The sequence below is a fragment of the Thunnus thynnus genome, chromosome 13 (assembly GCF_963924715.1).
Source record: "Thunnus thynnus chromosome 13, fThuThy2.1, whole genome shotgun sequence".
Taxonomy (NCBI): domain Eukaryota; kingdom Metazoa; phylum Chordata; class Actinopteri; order Scombriformes; family Scombridae; genus Thunnus; species Thunnus thynnus.
In genome coordinates, this window is record NC_089529.1 from 26,613,765 (window position 1) to 26,638,420 (window position 24,656).

The 24,656-nt window shown below is 39.7% G+C and overlaps 3 protein-coding genes across 8 annotated transcripts in view; 2 read left to right on the forward strand and 1 right to left on the reverse strand.

The window, feature by feature from the left end:
- Positions 1-4,326, forward strand: cldn2 (claudin 2). Its single transcript, XM_067608848.1, has 2 exons — positions 1-811; positions 2,648-4,326. Exon 2 carries the CDS (start codon positions 2,695-2,697, stop codon positions 3,505-3,507), a length of 813 nt encoding a protein of 270 aa, XP_067464949.1. The 5' UTR covers positions 1-811; positions 2,648-2,694; the 3' UTR covers positions 3,508-4,326.
- Positions 4,327-10,154: 5,828 nt separating this feature from the next.
- rbm41 (RNA binding motif protein 41) lies at positions 10,155-18,047 on the reverse strand. 3 transcript variants are annotated; one of them, XM_067608877.1, is made up of 8 exons: positions 17,875-18,047; positions 16,404-16,552; positions 14,804-14,920; positions 13,437-13,638; positions 12,654-12,858; positions 11,438-11,937; positions 10,469-10,616; positions 10,155-10,367 (listed from the first exon to the last, which is right to left on the reverse strand). In XM_067608877.1, the coding sequence occupies exons 2-8, from the start codon at positions 16,409-16,411 to the stop codon at positions 10,243-10,245; spliced, it is 1,305 nt and encodes a 434-aa protein (XP_067464978.1). In that variant the 5' UTR covers positions 16,412-16,552; positions 17,875-18,047; the 3' UTR covers positions 10,155-10,242. The 3 variants fall into 3 exon arrangements, with proteins under 3 accessions (XP_067464978.1, XP_067464976.1, XP_067464977.1); XM_067608875.1 differs by having other exon boundaries at positions 17,707-18,047; XM_067608876.1 differs by lacking the exon at positions 17,875-18,047 and adding an exon at positions 16,763-17,022.
- The window catches only part of klf8 (Kruppel like factor 8), an 85,058-nt gene continuing 77,698 nt past the window's right edge, over positions 17,297-24,656 (forward strand). For 2 of the 4 annotated variants that reach the window (XM_067608868.1, XM_067608874.1), the window contains exon 1: positions 17,298-17,647. In XM_067608868.1, coding sequence (XP_067464969.1) covers positions 17,621-17,647 — 27 coding nt within the window. In that variant the 5' untranslated portion in view covers positions 17,298-17,620. Of the gene's footprint in view, positions 17,648-24,656 lie in introns of all 4 variants that reach the window. The other 2 variants (XM_067608869.1, XM_067608873.1) reach the window with 2 other exon arrangements.

Here is a 24,656-nt window from a genome sequence, read left to right on the forward strand (position 1 = left end):
CAATATCCTGAAATATCTGTTCTCTTACAGTGGCGATAATGAAGCCTCTTACCACTGCCAAACACGCCTCCGCCTCTGCTGAACTTTTTATTTTTTGGACAAAGCTGCTGCCGATGATGTACCAAAGGTCTGTTTTGGAGAAATGACAGATGAGAGAATGATTAACCTGGCCAGCTACGAGGATATGAGTGTGTGTGTGTCACTGTCAAAGGTGTCATTGTCAGTGTTTGTGTGTGTACATGACAGGAGGTGAAGGTCTGGATGAAGGACAGAGATCACACACTTGAACAAAGACAGCAGAGCATCTGAGACAGACATGAGAGACAATAACAGAGAGACAATGTTAAAGCGTCAAAATTATCTTTTTTTTAAGTGGATTCAGTGAAGTATTTTGCAATACATTGAACTCAAAGGACTTTTTCTTCTCAAACAGTAGCAGATGTACTTGTTCTAAAAGTGTTTTTTTGGCTGCTTTGGTCCAATGCAGCCAGCACAGTAAGTGCCATTTAGAATACAGCGGCTGCATGACAACTGTGACTATGTCAAGGTCTGAGGAAGCAGTCAGAGACTGATACAGCAAGCAAAAAAAAAAAAAAGGAAAAAAAAATTTCTATTTGAGAAGCAGGAGCAGGTTCAACAGAAATACCAGTGGTGAATACAAACTGTACAGGCTGCAAGCTCTGCTGTTTCTTCATCCTCTACCTCCTCATCCTCCGCTTCAGTTGCAACTTCAGCTCCTGCAGCAAAAGAACAAAATCAAATCCTCGATCAGTCCGGGATCTGGCTTCTCCATAACCTGCTGCAGTCTCAGGTAATGTCTGAAAGTGTTCTGTGTGTGTGTGTGTGTGTGTGTTACATGTACCTGTATTTTCAGGTGACAAGATATTTTGTATGAGGTACATGGGACCAAATGGGAAAGGTCTTTAACTTTGAATTAATGCAGTTATACTGTTAGAAAGGTGGCTTGTATAAACTTGAATGTCAGTTCATAGCATTTAAGAGATGCAATCAGCACTTGAGTTTTCTATTAACAATTTCAAGAAAGCCTGATAATCAGCTGCAGCTGTGTAGGTCAAAAACCCAGCAAAATTTGGGGAACAATCTGAAAAATAATGAAATTGAAAAAGAGTGTTCACAAGCTAAAACTAACCAATTAATTATGTTTACGCATACAGGAATTTGACTTTGGTATCCACAGTTAAAGTACTTTTACATTAAGTTTTTATGTTTATTTGTCCACCCTATCTATGTTATACAGTGTGGTTTGAGTTGGGACATACTAGTATTATTGTTTGTTAAGGTTATTTTAGTTTAATGTTACCACAGTCAATGGATGAGGTGTCTTTGCCAAAGAGTGTTGGTTAGTTTCCAAGACACCGATCATATCTGTAATTCACATCAGCCTCCTACTTGTACCATCGGGTCAGACATATTTGGAATTTCTTACAGCTATGATATCTCCTTTTTGGTGAAAAAAACTAAAGTGTCTGTAAACATACCATTGGCAAAATTGGCTGCAAATCCACCTCTTCTGACATCTATAAAATCCCATATTGCAACATTCATGTTTCAAATAATTAAAAAGGAGCTAAAAGTGTTTGTGTGCATGTTGTATCACTTCTTAATGAATCATAAATATGATAAAATGATAAAAAAAAGAGCTTATCTAGCCAATTTATCTGATTACACGGCTAGCAATGAGTGCTTCCATGTGGGAACAGGAGGTTCCTGTTCTTCTGACTTTGTCTCAGTGCAGGATTAAATCCAGTATAAAGGACCAGATGGTGTTATTTAAATGAAATTAATTCATAATTTGATATAATTTACCTGTAGCCTTTTTAGCTAAATAAACTCTAGCTAATCCCAGCTTGTCAGCTAACTAACTAGCTTTTATTTGTTGAACACATCTGATCAGAAAACTAATGTACAATATTCAGATACAGTTGGCGTAAGCTGTTGCTCGTTGTAGCAGAAGCTGTTCTACTAAATTGGCCTGCTTGCTTGACAGTTAGCAAGCTAACAAAGCCAGAAGACAGTTGCTTCAGTTTAGTTATTCTGACAGTTTTCTAAATAATTAAAACTTAATTTAGAAAGAAACCCAAATTTATCAGACTGTTAGATACATATACTGTACATATACAGACAGATTTAACACAGCACTTTGCTAGATATCTCTCTTTTTAAGATATTTAGCCTGTTTGCACAGTCACTTTACTAGTGAAGGTTGTAAAGATAACTGAAAAGTCTTTACTGGAAAGTCAATAGCTGAAAACTTACCTGACAATATCTAATTTGGAGTGATATCCTATGCTGCGTACACATCATTTGAAACATTCACATTTTACAACATCCAAGTGTTCATCACTCAACTCAAGACAATATGATTGCAGAGTTGTTCATGTGAGGGTTAGAATTATTCTGCATTGACAATCTAGCATAATAAATTCAGTTTGGGTTCAATTACCTTGATTGACAGATTTTAGCTGACTTGAGGAAAGTAATTTGTTCTGAGTCATACTGGAGTTTCTGTAGCCTACCACTGTCTGACTTGCAAATAGCATTCATATCAACATCAGAAGTCTTAAGTACAACTGTAAAACTCAGTAACTCCACCCATCAGAGAAATTATTCTTTGTGACTTCCTCAGGAGCTGGTCTTGCTCGGTCAGTTCAGCGGTTCATCACAGCTGTAGCCATGGCATCAGCAGCTCTGGAACTGATGGGCTTCTTCCTGGGCTTGCTGGGGATGCTGGGTACCCTGGTCGCCACAGTGCTACCATACTGGCAGATTTCTGCCCACATTGGCTCCAACATCGTTACGGCTGTGGCCAACATGAGGGGCCTGTGGATGGAGTGCGTATATCAGAGTACGGGGGCCTTCCAATGCGAGACCTACAATTCCATGCTGGCGCTGCCCTCCGACCTGCAGGCGTCTCGTGCCCTCATGGTCATCTCCTTGGTGCTGTCCATCCTCGCAATCGCCATATCAACCATGGGGATGCAGTGCACTCTCTGCCTGGAGGGTTCAGGCGCAGTAAAAAGTCGTGTGGCAGGTACGGGTGGGGGTCTGTTTCTCGCTGCAGGCTTCCTGGCACTCATACCAGTGTCGTGGACCACACACGAGGTGGTCCAGACCTTCTATCGTCCCAACATACCTGCCAGCATGAAGTTCGAGCTGGGGGAGTGCCTGTATGTTGGCCTGGCCTCTGCACTCATCTCCATGCTGGGAGGGGGGATGCTGTGTATGTCATGCTGCGAAGAGCAGGACGGCGGCCGTGGGAGACGGCACGGCGGAGGGTATCCATACCCTGTAGGAGGCGGCACAGGGGTACGGACCACCTCACAGACCTACCGCAACCCCACCCTGCAGGTGGGAGGCATCAACACAGCCAGCAGGGGGCAGGCACTGGTCCGCAGTACCAGTGGCAGCTCGCAGACAAGTATGCAGGGAGCCCAGGGAGCCAAGAAGCCCACTGCAGCAGGATATGACATCACAGGATATGTCTGAGGTTACTGTGACTCCATCACCGCTTCATATACAGTATGGCTCCTTCACAACTTAAGTTCAGTTATATGTATTTATATGCTGTTTTTTTTGCTGCAATATGCTTGACGGAGCAGACAAATATGTGACACATTTGAGATGTTTTAAGACATATAAAAATAATTTGTGCCTGACATGGTTTTTCCATTAAAAAAAGTTTGAATACCTGGTTAAAGTTCCTAAAATGACATCCTTCTACTTATTTGAAAAATCTATAATCTATGAATATACCAATTTCAAAAGTTTAACTGCAGGACACAGCATGCCTCCTAGTTCACTGTGAAGTCCATTCTCAGTGTATGTGCATTGGAGGCTGCAAGTTTCCACATCACAGTCTCACCAGGGTTGGTTTGTGAACTAGTTGTGACGTCACAAAGTCACGCTTGTCTTACTCAGGCCTTAAATTCAGATTTAAGGTGAACACAGAGAAACATTCCCCCCTTCAGCAGATGAATATATGATAACAACCCTTCTAGTGTTTGCAGTGGAACTCAAACATCCAACTGTAGGAACAAGAAGCAAAACACATTTTTGAGTGGAAGAGGACTTTAATGTACATACAAACAAGACACGAGTCAACAGTTGAAGGCTCACATGGCCTGTCTGCAATCAATCATGTTTGTCCTTTTTTTTTAAAGCTTTTTCAAAACTTTGTTAAGTAAAGTGGAATTGTGGCATTTCAGTGGAGGACAGTTTAGTTGTACATGTTTTATCTTCTTTTCTGAAGACTGTTGGATGTCACACATTTACGTTACCTTGATGGCAACTCATCCATGTAGAAAAGTTGCATAAATGTGCAAACTTCACACACATGCAGATGACACCCTTTGACGGTGTTGATTATAATTTTGCTGGCTCTAAATATGGCTGGCTCTGGAAGTGATAACCAGAAGATGTGTGTGTACAAAGCTGAAAATGTTTCAGTCTGTAAATGTAGACATTGATACAATAATGAAGACAGTGATTGTGAAAACTAAAGAGTTCATGGAAACACAGGTTGTCAATAACAATAATTTGTTGATATTCTAGGACTGAGTAGATGTGTCAAACATACCCAAGAAATATTTGATCAATTAATAGATTTTGGGTAACTCTTCATTATCTGAACTCCCCAGTGCTGATGCTCAACTGTCACGTGAAAGAAAACAGACACTCAAATGTCATTTTCAACATGAAATCTAAAGCCAACACTAACATTTCTAATCTGAGCCCTACAGATGATAACTAACAGTGAAACTCTGATTTTTTATTGATATATTACAGCTGATCTATTGATGACTAGTTGATTCACCACTGGACTGTTCACATGAAGTGTTACTAAATCAAAATGTTAATTATCTTCAAAGAAAATTCCAACGCTGTTTCCATATTAATTATTATTGCACCTTATTATTATAGCATGAAAATATTATGTTGATTTGGTTTGAAGTACAGTTTGGTATTTGCAGGCTGCCTGTAAAATGTTTGCTGGATGTTCCCGGCCTCTATATTGACTGTACACGTATTGTCAAAAGTTTAAAGACTGGTTTTACTTTTCTACCGGTCTGAGGATCAGTACCTGCAAAAACTGTTCAACAACGAGACTTGGTGCAAAATATTGGATACATTGCCAAAAAAGAAAGAAAATCTTTCTTGCCATGTGACATTTACAGCTCTCACTTAATCTCCAGGGATCACTTCTTTATCAAACAAGGTTAAGCCATGTCTGGTCTTTTTGTTCTGTTTTCCCTTACTTGATTGTTCTTGACTGCTGATGTTTTTCACCGTGCCTCTGTTGATTATCAGGGATGTTGTTCCAGTACATAAAACAACCTTTTGTGCACCACCATTGTCTTTAATTTTAGTAATTTTTTATTTGGAAATAAATGCTAACTTTTCTTACAATCCATTTGTTGGACACTTTCCCCCCCAAAAAACTTCTTGTTAAGCACTATGAATTGTTGTGCATTGATCATAGACAGCTGTGGATATTTTGACCTGTCATAGCAGGAAAAGCACAGCTGGAAATGATTGTCATTGATGATAGTTCTGTGCCATTTAGGTTACGGTTACCACCTTGCTCTACATATTGAAACAAACATTGTTCTGTATCTTATCAAATTCTTGCTCTGAATTTCTTAAAAATCCAAATTTAAAGTATTAACACACAATTACTGGTGCATAAAGGCCCTTTTAATGGAGCAGTGGTTGACATACAAAGACTGTCGGTGTTACAGGTTAGTTTCGATGGGTGTTTTTACAGTCTGGAATGAGAAAAAGATCACAGCCTTGAACTGAAGGCAAATAGAAGATGGACACAAACAAACCCTAAACAAACAAAACCCCTGCTCTTGTCAATCAACATGCAGTTTTAGTTTGACTAATGGGTGGATCGTGAGACCGAAATGCACAGGAAAACTAGGTCAGTTTGGAGATAGTTTTGAAATTTGGAGAGGTTGCTCTCAAAATATCATTCAGTAAGTGATGACTAAGCGCTGACACATATTTAGAGCATAATTAGGTTGGTTGAAAATTTCAGTATTTTGTTGATGCAGAAGTTAATTAGTATCTGTATAAATCCTGTCTAGACAGATTCACATTGACATTCTCTCTCTGTGTGTGGATATTACAGAAAATACTACAGGATACTTTAGCAAATATTCAGGAAACTAGCATGTTATATTCTCTTAATGCAAATGTATTCAGTAAAACATATCTGAAATGCTTTACTTACTCTAATGCAGGTCTAAAGTGTGCACCGTAAGTTCTATAATGGAGATAAACATCATGAACATGGTCAGAACAGCCATGAGTGAAAACACCTGCACGTCAGTACAGAAAAGACATAAACTGTTAGACTGTTATAGGAATCAGAGATGATCCACCACTTTGCACAGGTTATCTGTAACCTGGATATTAATATCATCTTACAGGGATATTAATATATTATGATATTATGTTCTATATCATATCCTGATATTATTAAAACCAGAAAAGATCTTAACAGGGACTAGTGCATGTAAAAATACTACCTGAAAGATGATGATAATGACATGATAAAGAACAGAATTTGAGTGAAGTTGAATAATCATTATAATTGTGATAAAATATCCCTCAGGGGTGCCAGTGGTCATCTTGCTTGGGGCACCAAAATATCCAGAAATGGCCCTGCAGCTAAGTGACAAAAATGCCACTTAACATTATGTGACACTGTACAAGAACAAGAATATCTAGAAAATGGATATTGATCCTCTTTAAAGCATTGAAAGATTTAAAGCTTTAAAGTCTCATTTGTAGTTAGAAATGTATCATTGAAACAATGAATGGAAACCAAAATCTTCAATGAACTGATTCAACCAGAGCTGGTTTATATCCACACTTTCTAATCCACCTCAGCTGTTATAGTCTTTAATTTGTGTGGGCCTCGTGTTTCTGCTTGGTCTGAGAAGACCTGAGAACAGTCTGATAACATGAACAACACATTCTACATCTTTAGTTCATGAAACATGCAAAACTTCATATAAGACTTTGTGTTATTTTATTGCATTTTGGCCCGGAGGCAGCAGCAGGTGAGTTTCACTGAAGGCCTTTATTACATATCTGTGGGGACATTATGTACATCTCCGGGACAGAGGAAAGTAAATAAGTAGGTAAAGTTACAATTCTTAAATGCAGAAGTGAAGCAGGCAAATGAGTGTCTTGGATGTAACCACTCAATGTGAGGTTTTCCCAAATATAGTCTTTATGCTTGGAAAATCAAACATAACAAACTGCAGATCACCCTCTCTGGTGGTCGAGCTCAGACGGGAAACAGGTCAGAAAGTGAACCAGTTCAACCAACATACATTTGGCCGAGAGAACACCAGAGATAACTGGACTAGGAACACACACACACACACACACACACACACACACTGAGACAAACATAATCTCAAAAACATACAGCAGATGCTCCTGGGCATGTTTGGACTAAGATACAGTCTAGGGAGAACTAGGGAGTGGACAAAATAGAATAAACAAACACCATATGAAACATGAGTTTAACTCCGCAGTAAATTAATCAAAATGACCATATAAGGTTAAATACAAGTAGTTTTAAGCATTTGTTATCTTTAAAATGGCTGTGGATCTGAGTCCTCAAAGAAACATGAAACACCCTCAGAGATAAATATGAAACACGGCAAAATAATTGTAGATATGGGGAAATATCATCACTGTAGTGAATATAACAAACACAAACATCATTCACAAAGGGAATAAAGTCAAAAATTGAAAGCAAACCACATATACTGATGAGATGATGAACAGTATAACTTTAAAGAAAGTTAAAGAAACAGACGGGTGCACTGAGAAATTAACTGCTGCGATGATTCACTGACTCTTATGCAGGAAACCAGTTGGCATTCTGACATACAACTGGGAAAAAAAACATACTTCAGTAACTGAATTCATATATTCAACACCTGTTGGAGACAGACACAGGTAGTGTTGGTGAGCTCTGCTACTAAAAGGGTGTCAATTAAAATCAGAAGTTCAAAGTAAAAGAGACCTATTTTAGACAAACTGGTGCCAAAAAGACTGAAGAATCTTAAGTCCTAAGATGATTGTATTATATGTTGGGTGAGATCACTAAAAAGTAAAAAATATGGCATCCACAATTGTACCTTTACACCTTTACACACTTGTATTGTGTTTAAAGTGTCAACATGTTACACAAAAGCTCTTCAAAGCTGCAACTCAAACTAAATATCTGATGATCATCCACACAGTATTTGTCTTGTTGTCCATATTTTAATTTCAATTAAATGACATTAAAATAGGGTCATGTCTAGATGTTAACCCTAGATTTGCGAAAGATCTTGCAAGAGTGATCATTTTAGCCCAAACCATGATCTTTCCCTAACCCTAACCAAGTGGTTTTTGTGCCTAAACCTAACCAGACCTTAACCACAGTGTTGTCATATCATAAAACATAATTATTTCGTACAATGACAAACATAATACACAATGAAGGAACAATGTGTACCATCTAGGAAAGGCTACAATGGTTCCTTTGTAACTTTGACCACATGAGTTGTTTTTTTTTTCAGTTTTTGACAGAAGTACAGTAGTAATCTAAAACACGTAGTCTGTACGCAGGTTACTTGCTATCCATTCTAAGAGGAGACCAGTCTGACTGTCTGCACAAAGCACAGCATATCTCCATCTGACCTTGGTTATCACAGAAGACAGCCAACCTTATCCAGACAGCTGCATATCTCAGCTAACCTCAGTAGACAGATAGATGATCCACTCTGAAATAAACAGGTCATGACCTACTACTCCCAGGATAGAAAATGACCAGCGAATGACCTGAGAAACACAAATATTTCCCACACAATTACAACTAAATGTTTCTCTTTCTGTGCATTTTCCATTTTTTCCCCCACTGTTTCCTAAAAAACACGCTTGGTTCTGTCCTTAAAAATAAAACTCTTGACATCAACTTTCAGCTCAGGTTTCTCTCTTGACAGTAAAGATCATGCACTGCAGGACATCAGTGACATTAGTGAGGATATAAAACAAAATGACACCATAGGTATTGTGTGTGTTTTGTCTTTATCAACAAACTTTATTCAACTTCAGTGGCTGCAAGGATGATTTTCTTCGGCTTCTCTCAAAAGCAGACTGACCTTCAATGCCTGAATGTCTCCATCTAGTGTCAAAAAGAAGAATAACATTGAATTTAAACTGAGGAGCAACCACAAAAAGTGCTTTTCAAATCATCTTTGTGTTACTCAGCAGTGGGATTTTAAATCCTTTCAAATGATTGTGTATCAATCCAAATAAAAACTGCAGATTGTGTCTCCATAAGCTGATATTTTCTGTGCCAAAAAGACTTGCAGATATCTTTTGTTGTGTTCTTTTTAGAGCCAAACAAGTCTGAGCACATTCATTCATGACATCACATGCTATCAGTACAGTACAGTGTACATACATGCTTTTATTGATTGCAGGAAGGTCAGAGGGTTCAGTGTTTGTCTCATCGACTTGTTCAGGCAGTTTTAGAATGAAAAGCTTTGTGTTGTCTTCAAGAAACAAACAAAAAGCCTTGTTTACTCATACATTTTGTTTTCCCCAATTATTACGACATGTTAGGGAAAAATAAAAGAAATTGAAAAAAAAAGTTAGAGCCATTTATTTTGATATAGAATTAGTACAGATACTCAGTTTAAAACTGACATATATTTACCAGAAATTATACCTAAATTATCAAGTTCTTTATTCAAAAGTGGAGATAAATGGTGAGGTATTTTCTAACCGTGGAGCTAATTACATTTAAGTTAGGAGGGAACATTTAATTACATGAAATAAGATGGAGTAAAGGGTGTCATTATGTAAAACAACATATGCCTGAACTTGTTTAATAGGTAGAAGTAACATGTCCTGAAAAGCGCATTAGTTTTTATCCTCTTTAGTTTTGTCTGCATTTGTTAGTTGTTTTTATTGTAATTTGTTTTTATAAAATGTATTTTTAAGCCTGCTTGTTTATTTGGTCATAAATACTGTATTATCAAGATGACAATAAATAACTTGATGATATGATAAAAAACAACTGGTTACAACTCCACAAACCTCACAACAAACGGTAGTTTGATACAAAACAGACATTTATTAGATGACAACTTTATAACCAGAAAGAACATAAATAATATACAATCAAACACATGTTTCGTGTTTTTATTTCTTCTCCTCCTTCTGTTTCTCTTCTTCTTGACGCTCACGACCAAACTCAACCACCAAAGGTTTCCCTAGCAACCGGTATCCATGGACCAACTGCAAGGCTTTCTGGGCCGTTTCAGCATCTACCAAAGGAGAGCAAACACACATAATAACACATCTTATGTGTACAGAGATATAGAGTATTATCTGATTTACCTCTTGTATGTGAGCAACAGCTTCTCACCTGGCAGAGTGATGAAGGCCTGACCTCTCATCCTCCCAGTAAGCAGGCGGTAAATGACAGCGGACCCGTTTTCCTGCTCGAACCTGGAGAACAGCGCCACCAGCTGGGCCACTGATGCCTGTGCACTCAGGTTCCTTACACACAAAACCTACAGTGAGACACACAAACACATCAATAAAGTCACTGCAGATACTTAGGAGTCCATACTTCTGAACTTCTCCCCATGTGGTGTCTGGAGATAATGAAACATAAAAGTTATATTGATCCAAATCACATTTACTAAAATGCTCATCTATTCTTTCACTCTGTGTTTAATGTGTGTTTCTAATCTTAGAAGGGTAAAGCACCCTGTTTACAACTGCAGCTCTTAAATGTGCTGCAAGAAAACAATACCCCAAAATCACAATTACGGTGTACAACCATCTTTTGACAGACTAAAACAAGTCCAAACAAGTCAGTGATTCGCAACCTGGATATTTTAAAGCAGTGTGTGTCTCTAATATTATTCCTATGGGAAAAGTCTATGTATTTTAATTATTAGTCTCATTAAATGCTACATTTTGTGACTATATACAATGTATACATCACCTGTCATACAAAATTGGAAGTCAGATTTTAGGAGAGAGTTCCCTGTATATTCTGCTGTTAAATAAATACACCACATAATGAATTTGCAGATATTCAGATTATGTAAAGCCTCATTTGGCTCCTATGATTTGACTCCTACAATAATTGAGAACAGCTGACAGCATTTCTAAACTCATTTTTTTGGCATACATTTAAACAATCTTTGAATCTCTGGACTGGTTTTGACTGAGAACTAATATTTCTCCAGTGACAGCTGTTTTTTATGTGTGTTAGGGAACCATTATTAGTATGGCAGCTAGCCTAAAAGGGGGTAGCGTATCAGGATCGTGTGGTTTACACCATAACAATGATTACATGGCTAGTAGATGTAGCTGTCGATACCTTGGATGGTTTTCCCGGCTGGTAGTTTCGGAACCTCGGGATGCTCCGGATTCCTTCCTCCGATTCCCGGTTCTTTAGGATTTCTTCATCTGAAACAGTCTCTATCTCCCCTCTGACAGTCAGCGGTGCTCCTGACCCCGCCTTCACCGCTCCGCACAGACTGCCGATTGGCTGGCTTATATTTATCTTTGTTGGAGCAGCCGGTCGTGGTTTCCCCGGTTTATCCTGCTGCTCTGAGGTTTCTGGTTGACCTGATGAGCTACTTTTTTCACCCTGCAGCTCTGACTGATAGTCGGAAGCTCCTTTTGATTGGTTAATATCTTCCTGTGAGTTTTGTTCAGACACAGTTTCACGTGTAGAGAGGTGTGATGTTCCAGCAGTTTCTCCCTGAGAGTCCTGTAGTGACGCTCGTGGTCTCCCCTCACAGAGAATGTCTCTGTAGAGAGAGTCCATTGGATCAGAGGACGGGGCCCCCTGCTGGCCCTCCTGGTGATCTTCATCTGTAAAGAAAAATAAAGCAACACAGGTGAGACAGGAACTTAAAGGGACTTAGCACTATGTTGTTTCAAACTCTTCTCCTGTTATCCTATTTATTTATTTCTGTCATCACTACTCTTTCTCATTTCTTTCGTAAATCCAAGGGTGATCATTCCAAGATGACAGGATCGCTTTCTTTCTTTTGTTAAAGCCGATTTGGGAAATTATATGACTTATCTTAATTTGGTCAATGTCATTAAAGAAATTTGAGAATGAAAAAAACATGTGGTCTGTCAAAACTTAATTTCCTCACTGGCAGCATGAAGAAACTACATGTCTAATACTTCTAGGCTATAATTTAGATAACGTAACTTCACCTTTCTAGAAATTCTGTTCTAAAGTTGTCGTCTATTTTGCTGTTGGCATTTCAAACTGTTTTGGGTAAGAAAATCAAAGTGCCTGAAATGTGAAAATAAATGTGTCTCTAACCGTCAAGGTTTTTTTTTTTTTTTTCCTTTTGCTGCTTTTATGTTTGGAGGTGAGTTGTTTTCGTTTGATTCTTGGGTTTAAGCAGTCTCACTTATCTTCTTTCTTTCTGATGTCTCTGTATCATTTCACCTCTCTGTTTTGACGTTACAGAAATAAATGTTCAGCATGTCACTCATAACGGTCGGCAGATACACAAAAACTGTTTCAAGCACAAGACCGGAACGCCTGACGACTCTCTGGCACTCTGTACCTCGATGGTAAAGCGCGGTGAGGAAACCCAGGCGATCGTTTCCCTGGAACAGCGCTTTTTCGATCTCCATCTCCCGTCGTGACAGCGGTCGGCTGGCGGCAAAGCGCTGTGGGCGGGACAGGAGCTCCGCCCTGGCTTCGATCTTGTCTCTGATCACCTGCAGGCGCTGCTGCTTCACCCCGGGAGCGACACACACCCCGTGGGACTGCGTGGGCACAGAGATGGGGGTCAGACATTGGTTTGTTGGACGAGTAGTTCATATAGTACGCATATCATTGTCTCCTCAGAGAGCTGTGAGGCGACATGCGTACGTGAAGGAACCTGGCCCCTATTGAAAGGATATCTGTATTATTTATTTTGAATTGAGAATTAATGTTAATCTGATTTACATTAACAGGTTTACATTTGGATGTTTTATTTATCTATTGTTTAAACACTGAGCATGAAAATCAGTCATCACTTTTCCCTAAATGGACAGTATTTTGGAGATTTAAAAGTAAAAACAAGAGAAAACAAAACACAAATACATAAGTATGTACAAACAGTACATTTCACCAGCAGAGGATGGAATAAAGACTAAATAAAGAGGTCACAGAAGTGTAAATGGACTGACCTCTATGACCTTTATAAAGGTGTTTTTGAGGCTTTACACTTCTAAGCCTTCAATACAGCGAGGAGGGTGAAAATGATGGACAGTCACTCGTCATTTCCAGTCTACATGACCTGAGTGTGTTTGCATAAAGAAAACCAGAGAAACTCCTCTCAGTCTCCAGCTGTTTTTACCTGCTCTGCTGCCTCCGGTGTGTCTCTGCTCTGCCACATCTGGATTTCAGAGTCGGTGAGGCCCAGCTCCCGCAGGCTGGCCAGCTCCTGCTCCCCGTCCTGCAGGGCCTGGAACTGGGACAGGGTCCTTACTCCGGCTGCCTGCTGCCCGAACGGCCGATAAAGCGCCGCCGGGGCAAAGCACTGCCTCTTGGCTACACATCTGTAAGACAGGATTTATCCCGAAATGAAATCAAAAACCGACAGTTTCTGGTTTCAACCGCACAATTTTGTTTCTGATGTTTAACAAGCTGAATTCACTGATAAAATAACGTCTGTGTAAGAATCTGTAGCCCCGAGGGTTCTGTGTAAAAAAATCTTCCAGGCTGCTCGGTGGGACACGGTGACATAACTCAACATAACTTGGATCCAAAGCATCTCACAGATCAAGGACTGTGGGATTTCTTTCTTATATAGCACAGAAAGCTCAAGTAGTAATGAAGCTACAGACACTGCTTTCTCCTCTACACCAGAGCACACAGATAGGTTTTATTAGCACTGCTTGTTGTTTATTTATTGTTATTGTGTGAGGGTAAATTTATCCAGTGAGAGGTTAGCCATGACAACATCCTGAACTCTGTGTTTATAAATCAAACTGATCTTCACATATATTCATATTTTGAACAAGAAAAGAGAAGGATTTGGTTAATTATTTCTGTAAATGTAAATTGTACTACATAACAGTTATACAGTCTTTACAACAGTCTGTAGTAATGAATGAACATAACTATCCTGCACAAATTATATATCTGTATATCTGCTGTTTCCAGATATTATATATTATAATTTAAGTCATTATATTGTCACTTTTCTTAAGTATTTTTGATCATATCAAGCTAAAAAGGCTTCAATCTAAGTATTTTAACCAGTTGGAAGGTCAGATAATGTCTTTTAGTGCCCATAATTTATGCTACCTCCAAGAACTTTCATCCACTGACAGATGTTTGCTTGGGACCTGCAAAGTTCACCACAGAATGTTTTGCTTGTTTGCGGTGGGGAACTTTTGCAGAATGTATTGCAATACAGGTGCTTCTGTACTACAGGATATCATATAGTGGTATACTGTTGAACATTGTACACGCCCTGATCCCCGGTGGATGTCTGCAGCTCTTAGGATATATCTAGTTGGCTGGAAGTACCAAGAATGTGGCCAATGGACAAGAAAACTATGCTGGACGATAGATCACTGCTCTATAATTAATCCTATTGATGTTTCCATATTTCATTATCAAGGAATGTCTGGGAAGGGATTTTAGTTTAACTTTCTGCAGTATCATGTCATATTTTTATGATAACCCCATCTTCTGGTAACAAAAACAGTTTCTGACCGGTCGATGTCGACGTCAGTGTGGAGCTGCTGCAGCAGGAGGCTGTGTAGCTGCCGCTGGCCCTCCGTCTCCTGCTCCTCCAGCAGCGGTCCATCCTCACAGGACTGCCGACTCACTCTGACCAACAAAACACAGACAGACATCAGTTTAGTGGATGCTGATAGAACAGTAGGAGCGGGGCATTCCCACCATCATAAACACAGTGATACTTGCAGGTGAGTATTACAGTATTTTACCAATTGGTTGGCACTAACCTGTTAATATGACTGAGTCAATTAGGAGGTGTTAGTACAGTTTTTTTACACAAACTGTCTTAACTCACAAAAATAAACAGTACTACAAGATACAAAGAATGTTTGTAGTAGTGAATAGCTGTTATGACTTTTGTCTGTGGTTGGACAATATAATGAGGGTTTCAACTAATTATTGATTAATCTGCCAATTACTTCATCCATTACTCTCCATTAACCAATTCATTTTCTGTAGATCAATTAATCGATTCTTTCAGCTCTGAATATAGCAATACATAACATGAGAGGATAGAGATGTGTCAGACATTTTTCTATGCTGTTTATATCACAACAACATTGGATTTACAGGATTTTTGCATCAAACTGATTAAGTACTTTAATTAGTCAGGTATTTCGTCCGTTTAGTTAAGTATTTTGATAATCGATTAATCGTTTTGAGTCTTTTTTTTAAAGAAAAAATGTCCCAATTCTCTGGTTCCAGCTTCTAAAATGTGAATATTTTCTGGTTTCTTTAGTCCTCTGTGAAAGTAAATTGAATATCTTGGGTTGTGGACAAAACAAGACATTTGAGGACATCTCCTTGGGCTTTGAGAAACAGTAATTGATATTTTTCATCACTTTCTGACATTTTCTGGACCAAACAACAGATTAATCGATCATGAAAATAATCGTTAGTTGCAGCCATAGTATTATTTATTAACACTTTGTCAACTGAATTTACAGAAAATGTAGGCTACTACATCACAAAATACATTTCAATATCTCTTTATACATACATTTACGTCTTCCGTAATGAATTTCTTTTATCCAATATCGCCCAACCTACTGCTATCTGAGGTGAACCAAGAAAAGGTGGCTGGGCAGTGGAAATACATGTAACTAACAGCTACATGTGTTTATCCATTTACTTTGACACTGACAGATATCACAGCACTGCGATGAGGTGGACTTAAACCAACTGAACTGAGTTTTGAGAAAGAACTTTGTTTCAACAACTAACGTTAAGTGTCACAAGCAGAGACTTTCAGAAGCAAACTTAACGAGGAGAGAAGCCAATTGTAAGTCTACAGTATGATAGAAAAAGACTTTTTAAGTAAAATCATAAATGAGGGGAGCTGCAGAATAGCTAACGCTAAGTTAGCTTCGTTGCCTGTAGCTATCTCCATGACAACAACGGCGACTGAAGTAGACCGAATGATCGACGTAAGGGCCCCGTAACGGCTTTAAATGTGTAATTTGTTGTAAGACTTGTGTCAAACCAGGTCTTGAAACAAATCCGTTTGATTCAAATACCTCAATTCCTCCAAAATTACTGGTATGTGACACTGATAGGTGAAAGTTTTGTTTACCTTCGCATGCTTCCGGCTCGTGCCACCAGTTCCGGCACGTTGAATCATGGGAAATGGAGTACAATTCCAAAAGGAGCCATAATCTATGTTTACACTGGTGGTTAGTCTCGAAGAAAATCATACCTCAGCTTCAACTTGATCCATTCCAGCTGAAAATTGAACACATGTATGAAATTAGTGCAGAAATTATATCATTTCAAGGAAAAAAGAGTATATAGGAATTAGATTTGTATTTTTTAAATTTATTTTATGGCTATTTAGTTTTATGTCTTCTCTCTATTGAAACCCCACATCAGTAACATGCTGCATGCATGTATTTCTGTTGTGAAAAATCATGTACAGAAAAAAAACCCACATACAAATATGCCACACCCCGCTTCATTAGAAAGGGTGTGGTTATAACTCCATGTCTATCATCGAGTTGGCTGCCTTCCCTTCATCTTTTAAGCTGTGCACGGTGTCATATTTATCAGACCTAATGCTGCAAAGCCTTACTGAATATATACTCTAAACCGCTCCAACACCCTCCCCACCCAGCTGAAGTGTCCTCAATTAGCCTGCTGGCTGACGTCAGTAAGGTGACATGGGTGTCTCTCTTCACCATCTCTGAGCAAAAAGCAGCCCGCTGCTGCAGCATTGCATTAGGTGGGGGGGTGGGGGTGGGGATATAAGGATGCAAGGAGAGCAGTGGTGGTTGCATGCAATTAAAATTTCCCATGCATGAGTGTCTGCCTGCCTGCCTGCAGCCGGTGTCGGGTCGCCGGCAGTTCGGCTCCGCTCCACTCGGCTCCTCTGCAGGGCTGCAGGGCTGCGCAGCTACTGACTGACAGAGAGATGAGGGGTGGGGACGCAGGGTGGGGTCACAAGCAGGGAGAGGCGGAGGAGGAAAAGGCAGAGAGAGAGAGCCCAGCCCTTGAATACACGGCAACAACACGCCGACAGAGAGAGGGAGAGACACACAGAGACTGGCTGAATTTTGGGGGGAGCAAAGGGAGCCTTCGACGCTGCGGACATGAACTGAAAAGAAACACTGGAAGAGGCAGGGATCGTGTTCCTATATCCCGAAAATTTACTGTGAAGGTGGAAAACTAGCCCCCCAAACCCTCCTCTCTCCCTAACAGTTCTTATTCAGATAGAGCTACACCCAAAGCCCCGACCGACCCCCTCCTGCTCTTGCTGCTCCACCCCTCCGCCGCTGCACCGCTCCGGCAACCGAGATGCACACGGAGACCCCTAACAAGACAGTAAGTGCACATTATTGACTTTGCCCTGGTCAATGAAAAAAAAAAAGAGAAACGTCTACCTGTGCGGATGATCTGCCTGTACACAAACAGAGTTGACATTGTCAGCTCAACATGTGCCAATAGATGAATGTCAGTGAGTATATTTGGCTCTAACAGCCAATTACAAGTGTATCCTTGCAGGAAGGCAGTTTATTTTGCAATTAGTGGAAGAGTTTTGTAACAGCGACCTCACTGCATTGCAAGAGCATCAGGCTGAGAGCATTGTCATTTCCACAGTTCACTCGGAAACCTCTCGATCTCTTCTGTCTCTGGCATCTCTCTCTGTACGGGGTTAGCTCAGGTTCAATTGTGAATGCTCTGTGATCTTTGAGAAGCAGGAAGGAAACGGAAGGCAGAAACTGCAGCTTGTAGGACACCATCTTAGCTTTTAAAGGGCCCGCAGCCCCTTTTTTTAAACACACAACCCTGGGAAGCAGCCAGGTGCACTGCCTCCAGCTACACTCTGTATGGGTCCTGCTCTGCTTGTGCCTTTAAATGAGTCTTGCTTCAACATAGTAAGTTTATGTGTCAGCCAGGCTGGCAGTGTACTCAAAAGTAAATTAAATCTGGCATGTGATCAGACTGCCATGGAATACAGCGCTGAGGGCAAACACCAGTGGGAGACCTCGCTGCAGCTTCAGATCTGCTTGTTTGATGGTTTGCAGGGACGATGATGGAGCCAAGTCACAGCTAGTTTGTGCACACGCAACTTCCAAGTTCCTCAATAAAGAAGTGAACTTTGACCCGAGACAGCTGATGCATTTTGTGTTTGAATGTGGATTATTTGTTTGATTGATTCTAGCAGTCCACATTACCACACCACACACTGCAGCATCACTCTTGGGCTGCTCATTTTTTGTTTTATTTATTATTTTCTACTCAATATTTTGTAATTACCAGAAACGGAGCATTGGTGGTATCAAATCCTGTTTAGTGATGAGTGCAGAGCAGTTTTGTTTGACTGAAGGCTAGACTGACCCAGTCCCTAGTGGGAGTATTATTTCAGATAACAATGAGAGAAAGAAATATATTCAAAGAAGTCCAGTTGAGTATCAGATTAATGCATTTGAAGGCTTATCATATGCCAAAACAGTGTGCAATTTTATTTAAACTGTATTCTACTGTATCTCTGTATTTTAAATGGCAAATTTTGCAGTATAAAATCCTCAGGACAGGATTTTACAACTCTGGGAAAGTTATCACAGTGTCATTTTATCTTTCATTGCAATACTTGTGAGCTAACAATAGAAATATGGTGTTCAGGTTAGAAAGTAACCTACTAAAAATGTGGGTTTGTATGTATTTGATTGGTCAGTGCAGCACCTTGCCGGATGATGTCACATTATGGCAGCACTGCCCACTTCTTTGATGGAGTTGTCCCATTCAAAATAAGGAGGCTGTGTTTTTCACATGGTGCTGTTGACTCTCTGAACACAGCTTTAGTAAGGTTTAGTAAGAGGCTGTGCAAAGATTGCAAGACATTTGTCTAGAAAACGTGTGCAGAGCATGAAAACCAATTGTGGCCCTTCTGGCCCTTCCTTACCTGCTGTTTTAGCTGTGTGGACGCACCAAGTTTATTTAGTTTGGACATAGTATACTTGGACGGGTTTCCAAAGTTTATTAATAGATGTCCAATTATATTCCAACCCATTTTAAGAAATGTTGCTGCACAAATTCTTAAGTGTGTGATTTAAAGATCCATGACAGAAATGGAATAAAATATTCATAAGTATGTTTTAATTAGTGTATAATCACCTGAAAATAAGAATTGTTGGATTGCCCTTGTTACAGAAGGAGCAAGTCCTCTTCCACAGAGGCTGCCATGTTGCACCGCCATGTTTCTACAGTAGCCCAGAATGGACAAACCAAACACTGGCTCTAGAGAGGGCCTTTCACGTTTTTTGCGAGTTTTGCAGCCACCATAGATTCTCCTACATGCTTGGAAGGGGAGAGGGAGGGGAGGGGAGGGGTATTCAGTCGGTTGCGATCTGCAACCTCACTGCTAGATGCCACTAAATCCTACACACTGGTCATTTAAGTCTGTATGTCAGTATTCACTTGTCAGTGTGTGTGACTGCCTGATCCTGAAGAAGACCGACGTGCGGTCAATACATGTTGGTCTTTTTTCAATAATGAAAATAAGGGCATTTTAACTTTTGTACCTCAACAAAGCAGTGTGCCTTTTTTGGGTAATCCGAGAATACAGATCCAAAAAGCGCTTCCTCCACTGTTTATCATTGCAAAATCATTGGTGGTTTGAAGATAAAAAACAATGTTCAAGTCAACTAGAAAACATTACCAGTCAAATCTAGAGATGGGAATTGACAACCCGTTCCAATTGAGAACCGGTTCCAAATTTATGAAGAAAACCTAAATGAAAACAAAAGCTGTACAATTATTCTCTCAATTCATGATGACAGACTGACAATTACTTAGGGAACTGGTTCCAGTTGAGAACCGGCTCCAAATTAAACAGTCATTTAACAGTGTAGTTTTTGCACAGTGAGTCATGTGCATGCCTTTTTTCTACTCTGTTTCTACACTGTATTCAGATTCCAAAATAATAAAAATGTTGTGTTGACTCTGAAAACCTTTTTAGGCCTACTTTTTTTCCACACAGAAAATTGATCAGGAATCAATAAGGGAATAAAGAACTGGACTAATAAGTGATAATGGCATTGGTATCAATAAAATCTTATCCATTCCCGCTATTTCTTCTAATAGTGGCCGGGGCCTTTATTTATCTTAACTTTATTTCTAATTTTCCTCTGTTTGATAAGTATATTTTATCATATTTTAGTATGAAGCCTCCTTGTTTTCTGATCTTCTTCTGTTTGCTCTGTTAAATGTTACTGCGTCCACTCACTCCGACGTGTGGAACAATAATTCTAGCGCCTGAGTTCCATCTTGAATATTTTGGCAGTGCACCACTTAGCTGTAGCATGCGAGTAGTATGCTCATGGATGTATGCTCACCAGCTTAGCCTTAGCTAAGTTACACTGGTTACCCATGTAGTGTTGCTGCCATCATTATTATTCAAATATGTGCACCATTATCCCTGTGTTTAATGATATCCTGTCTCCTCCACCCCCCCTCTGTGACGGTGGGCTAGAGGGCTTTGCATGTACTCATAGAACTGGAGTTACATCCAGGTAGCTACTATTTATGCTTAACTGCCATGTACATTATATAACAGGCACCAGCAATTTATCCATCCTTGTTTTTTTCTCCAGCCTGCTTTTGGGGCTGGCCTTTATTTGTTCATGTCGACCACACCCCCGGCCATTATCGGAGACAGGGCTTTTAATTGACTACCATCTTTTATTTGAGGAAATACGGTATCTTGACAGCTAACGTCCCAGACTGCTATTTCCGGTTTTGAACTTGGATGGTTAGCTATACTCTTTTGCTAACTAGCACTTCCTCAGTAAATAACAAGAATGCTAGTCTTCATAACAATCAATGATTTCTTCCTCCAGAGCAGCTCCTCCCCCAGCTAAAGTTGGATTAGCATAGCTAGTAAGTTAGCTGTACCCACTTTGAGTATCTCTTTTTGTAAAATTAGTATGAATGATCAAAGTACTTTGAGCTCCAGGGCAAACTTGTGACAGCATTTCTCAATAATGGGCTTTTAACTGAAAGTGGAAACCCATAAATCCGTTGTTAGCCTTGTGACTGAAGAAGACCGCTTTCACCCCTACGCCACACAACCCTGCCACTGTAACAGTAGTAACCACAGTAAGTAGCTTTCAACCCGCAATAAACTTAGTGAGGTGTTGTCATGACTCTTCCAATAGGATTATAATTAACCGCAATGAATCAGATATAAAAAGGGATCATTTATAATTTATGCAGCATTTCAGGAACCCAGGCAATACACATTAACAACAGCATTTGAGTCTGAAGCAGTTTATTTGCCAAATACAGTAAATCTGCAGATATTTACAGCGAGCATTTCACTGGAGCAGCAACAATCTATTAGTAGATTTCAAATGAAAAAAGGTGCTTGCAGAGCACTGACATCATTGTAATTGCTACATGTTTGTGTTTTTAGGTTGTTTTTTTTTTAAGTGAATGGTCCATGCACACATTTGAGGCTGAGACACATTTAAAACCAAAAGAAAAAGCAGCAGTATTGGAAAAAAAAAAGCTGCTTCAGTCTTGGGAAACACTGAAAAAAAATAGTTGTTGGTCTGACCTTCACGCGTCAATCTTATATGTCAAGTGTGTTAAATTCAAAAGCTTTGACTTTGCAGTGCATTTCATCTCCACATACTGAGAGGTCACTGCTGTGGTATTTCTGCACTGAACTTCATAAGGTGCGGTTGTAAAGTAGAGGTCTTCACCTGACTAGTTGGTTCCTGTTATCTGAGATCCGATACATGAGGCACATTGGAGCAGGTTAATATTATATCCAGTCATTATATTCACATCGCTCGGGTCTCGGGTCTGTGATCAGCTCCGATCATGTGGTGCAGCATAAGTATTGCAGGAGACAAAATGTTTTTTTGAGGCAGGAAGAGAGTGTGATGACATGATATTTCTATTCTTTTCAACTCATTCGTGTTGTTGTTCTCTCTCTATTTGGGTCTGTTCACATTTCAGATCTGGTCTAATAATCCGTGATCAGGCCCAGTTGGATCCGCTTGGATTTCTTCCAGTTCTGGTCTCTTTTTGTTTTCAAGTTAATGTATGCATATCAGATTCTGGTAGAAAGACCTCTGTTGTTACTAGAGCTGCAACAATCAGTCGATTAATCGATTAGGCAATTGACAGAAAATTAATCTTCAACAATTTTGATCAAATAATCACTAAAGAAATTATTTAAGCACAAATGGCAAAAAGTCACTGGTTCCAGCTTCTCAAATGTGAATATTTTCTAGTTTTCATACTCCCCTATGATAATAAACTGATAGTCTTTGGCTTTTGAACTGCTGATTAGACAAAAACAAGACATTTTGAAGAGTAACCACGGGCTCTGGAAACATTTTACGGACCACACAAATCATCAATGAATTGAGAAAACAATTGGTAGATTAATCGATAATGAGAATGTTGGTTTGCTGCAGCCCTAATCGATTGAAATAGTTTGAGTATCTGTAGGTGTTGACCTTTTCAATGTCAGTCCTGTTCATTTCATTCAAACGGGAAACATGAAATGCATCACATCATCTGCAGCAAAGAACTTTTCCCTCGTAAAGAGCTACATAACAGACACTGTTTACAACGGTGAATCTTAAAAAGCTGTCATGAACTATAATGAGAACCGTTAAATACACTTAAGTTTTACAGCAGTTGGCAGTTGATGGCACCAAAGTAGACATTTACTTGCAGTGTAAATATTGTGTGTTATTATTATTTTAAGCGGTGTACTTCTTCAAACTGTTGCATAAAATTGTACAAATAACAGCAGGTGAGATAAATAAGATGAACCACACAGGAACAGTGGTGCATTTTAGGTAAAATGTAAGACAAAGAGAAGAAGTCCAGTCTTTCTTTCTTTCTTTCTTTCTTTCCATATATACTTTTACCTTTGACCCAGATAACTGTTTTTGACACCATGGGAGTTTAAATCAATTTCCTCTCGTCATAGTTAAAGCTGTGCATTATTGGAAGTGTAGTTAACTGACAGCAGCGCAGTGACTCTGGTTCACAGAGGCATAACTGAGCATGCTCCATGGTTTATTAATGTGTGTGTGTGTGTGTGTGTGTGTGTGTGTGTGTCTTGGATCAGCTGGGCTGTAGACGTGAGAGCAGGGTTAGCTGTACATTCCTGGGCAGGGCATCAGCAGCAAAGGGCCCTTGAATACAAAGTCTCCCTGTGTGTGTGTGTGTGTGTGTGTGTGTGAGAGAGAGAGAGAGAGAGAGAGAGAGAGACAGAGTGTTGGTGTGTGTGTGTGTGAGAGAGTTAGAGCTGATGCCACGCAGTAGACAATGATTAACTATTCTGATCAAAGTTTGATCAAACTCCTGAGATAGTTAATAGTGTGTATGTGTATCTCCCCCCTTGCAATACTCTCTCTCTCTCACACACACACACACACACACACACACATGCACACACGAACACACGCAAACTCACATCTTACTGAGTTGTTGTCAGGATGACATGGATGGGTGGAGGGACCAGAATCAGCCAGTTGTTGCCAATGTTTCACAATTCAGTTAAAATAGCAGTTTGCCAGTCAGAGAGACTCTCCTGGTTATCTGTATTGCATGAAATGGGAAACAAAAAGACATTGTTTGCCACGTCCCGCCGTCTCATCGACATCTGGAACGCTAACTTTGGTGAACTTTCTAAACTGAATGATACATTACACAACCATGCTGGTGCATTTGTCTTTTTCAAAGAGTTGGGTATATGTCTTCCAAGTGATTTTCTAGCTTTTATGCAGCCACTGGTTTCAATTAAGTTCAGTACATCATGGAAATGGTCTTGCAGAGACTTGTAGAGACTGTTTAGCTGGTAATCCATCACAGTGAACCATTAGTCACCTTTACCTTTGGTCTAGTTTTTTTTTTATTGTTGCATGGCAATGCAATAAGCAGCTAAGGCTACAAATCCACTGTATAAGGATACTGACTTGACTGGCTGCTAACAGAAACCTTTAAATGCAAGAAATGACCCAATTCAAATGATCCTCAACACAACATCCTTATGTGCTTTTTTTCAGTCCTCTGGGTTTGATTTTTGCTTTTCAGAAGGCAACTAACACTTCTCAAATGTCGAGGCATCTTTGAATCAGCTTTTTTGGCTGAGCATGTGAACACATATAAGGAAAATACACTTGATACCTTTTATTAAATTCCTTCACTACAAATATTATAAGAGTCTGAACAGACACGGTTGTAAACTGCAACTTGACTGGTGGGTGGAGGCATGCAACCACAAGGTAATATATTTAGTTTGTTAGAGAAGTTTGTTAATGAGTTGGCATCAACTACAATGTTTGCTTCCTGCATTTTGGAC

Coding starts and splice junctions, on each gene's coding strand:
- cldn2 (XM_067608848.1), top strand. CDS start 2,695: ATGGCATCAGCAGCTCTGGAACTGATGGGCTTCTTCCTGGGCTTGCTG.
- rbm41 (XM_067608877.1), bottom strand. Junction 13,639..14,803: donor ACTGACGTCGACATCGACCG/GTCAGAAACTGT, acceptor CCTGTCTTACAG/ATGTGTAGCCAAGAGGCAGT. Junction 10,368..10,468: donor GGCCTTCATCACTCTGCCAG/GTGAGAAGCTGT, acceptor CTCCTTTGGTAG/ATGCTGAAACGGCCCAGAAA.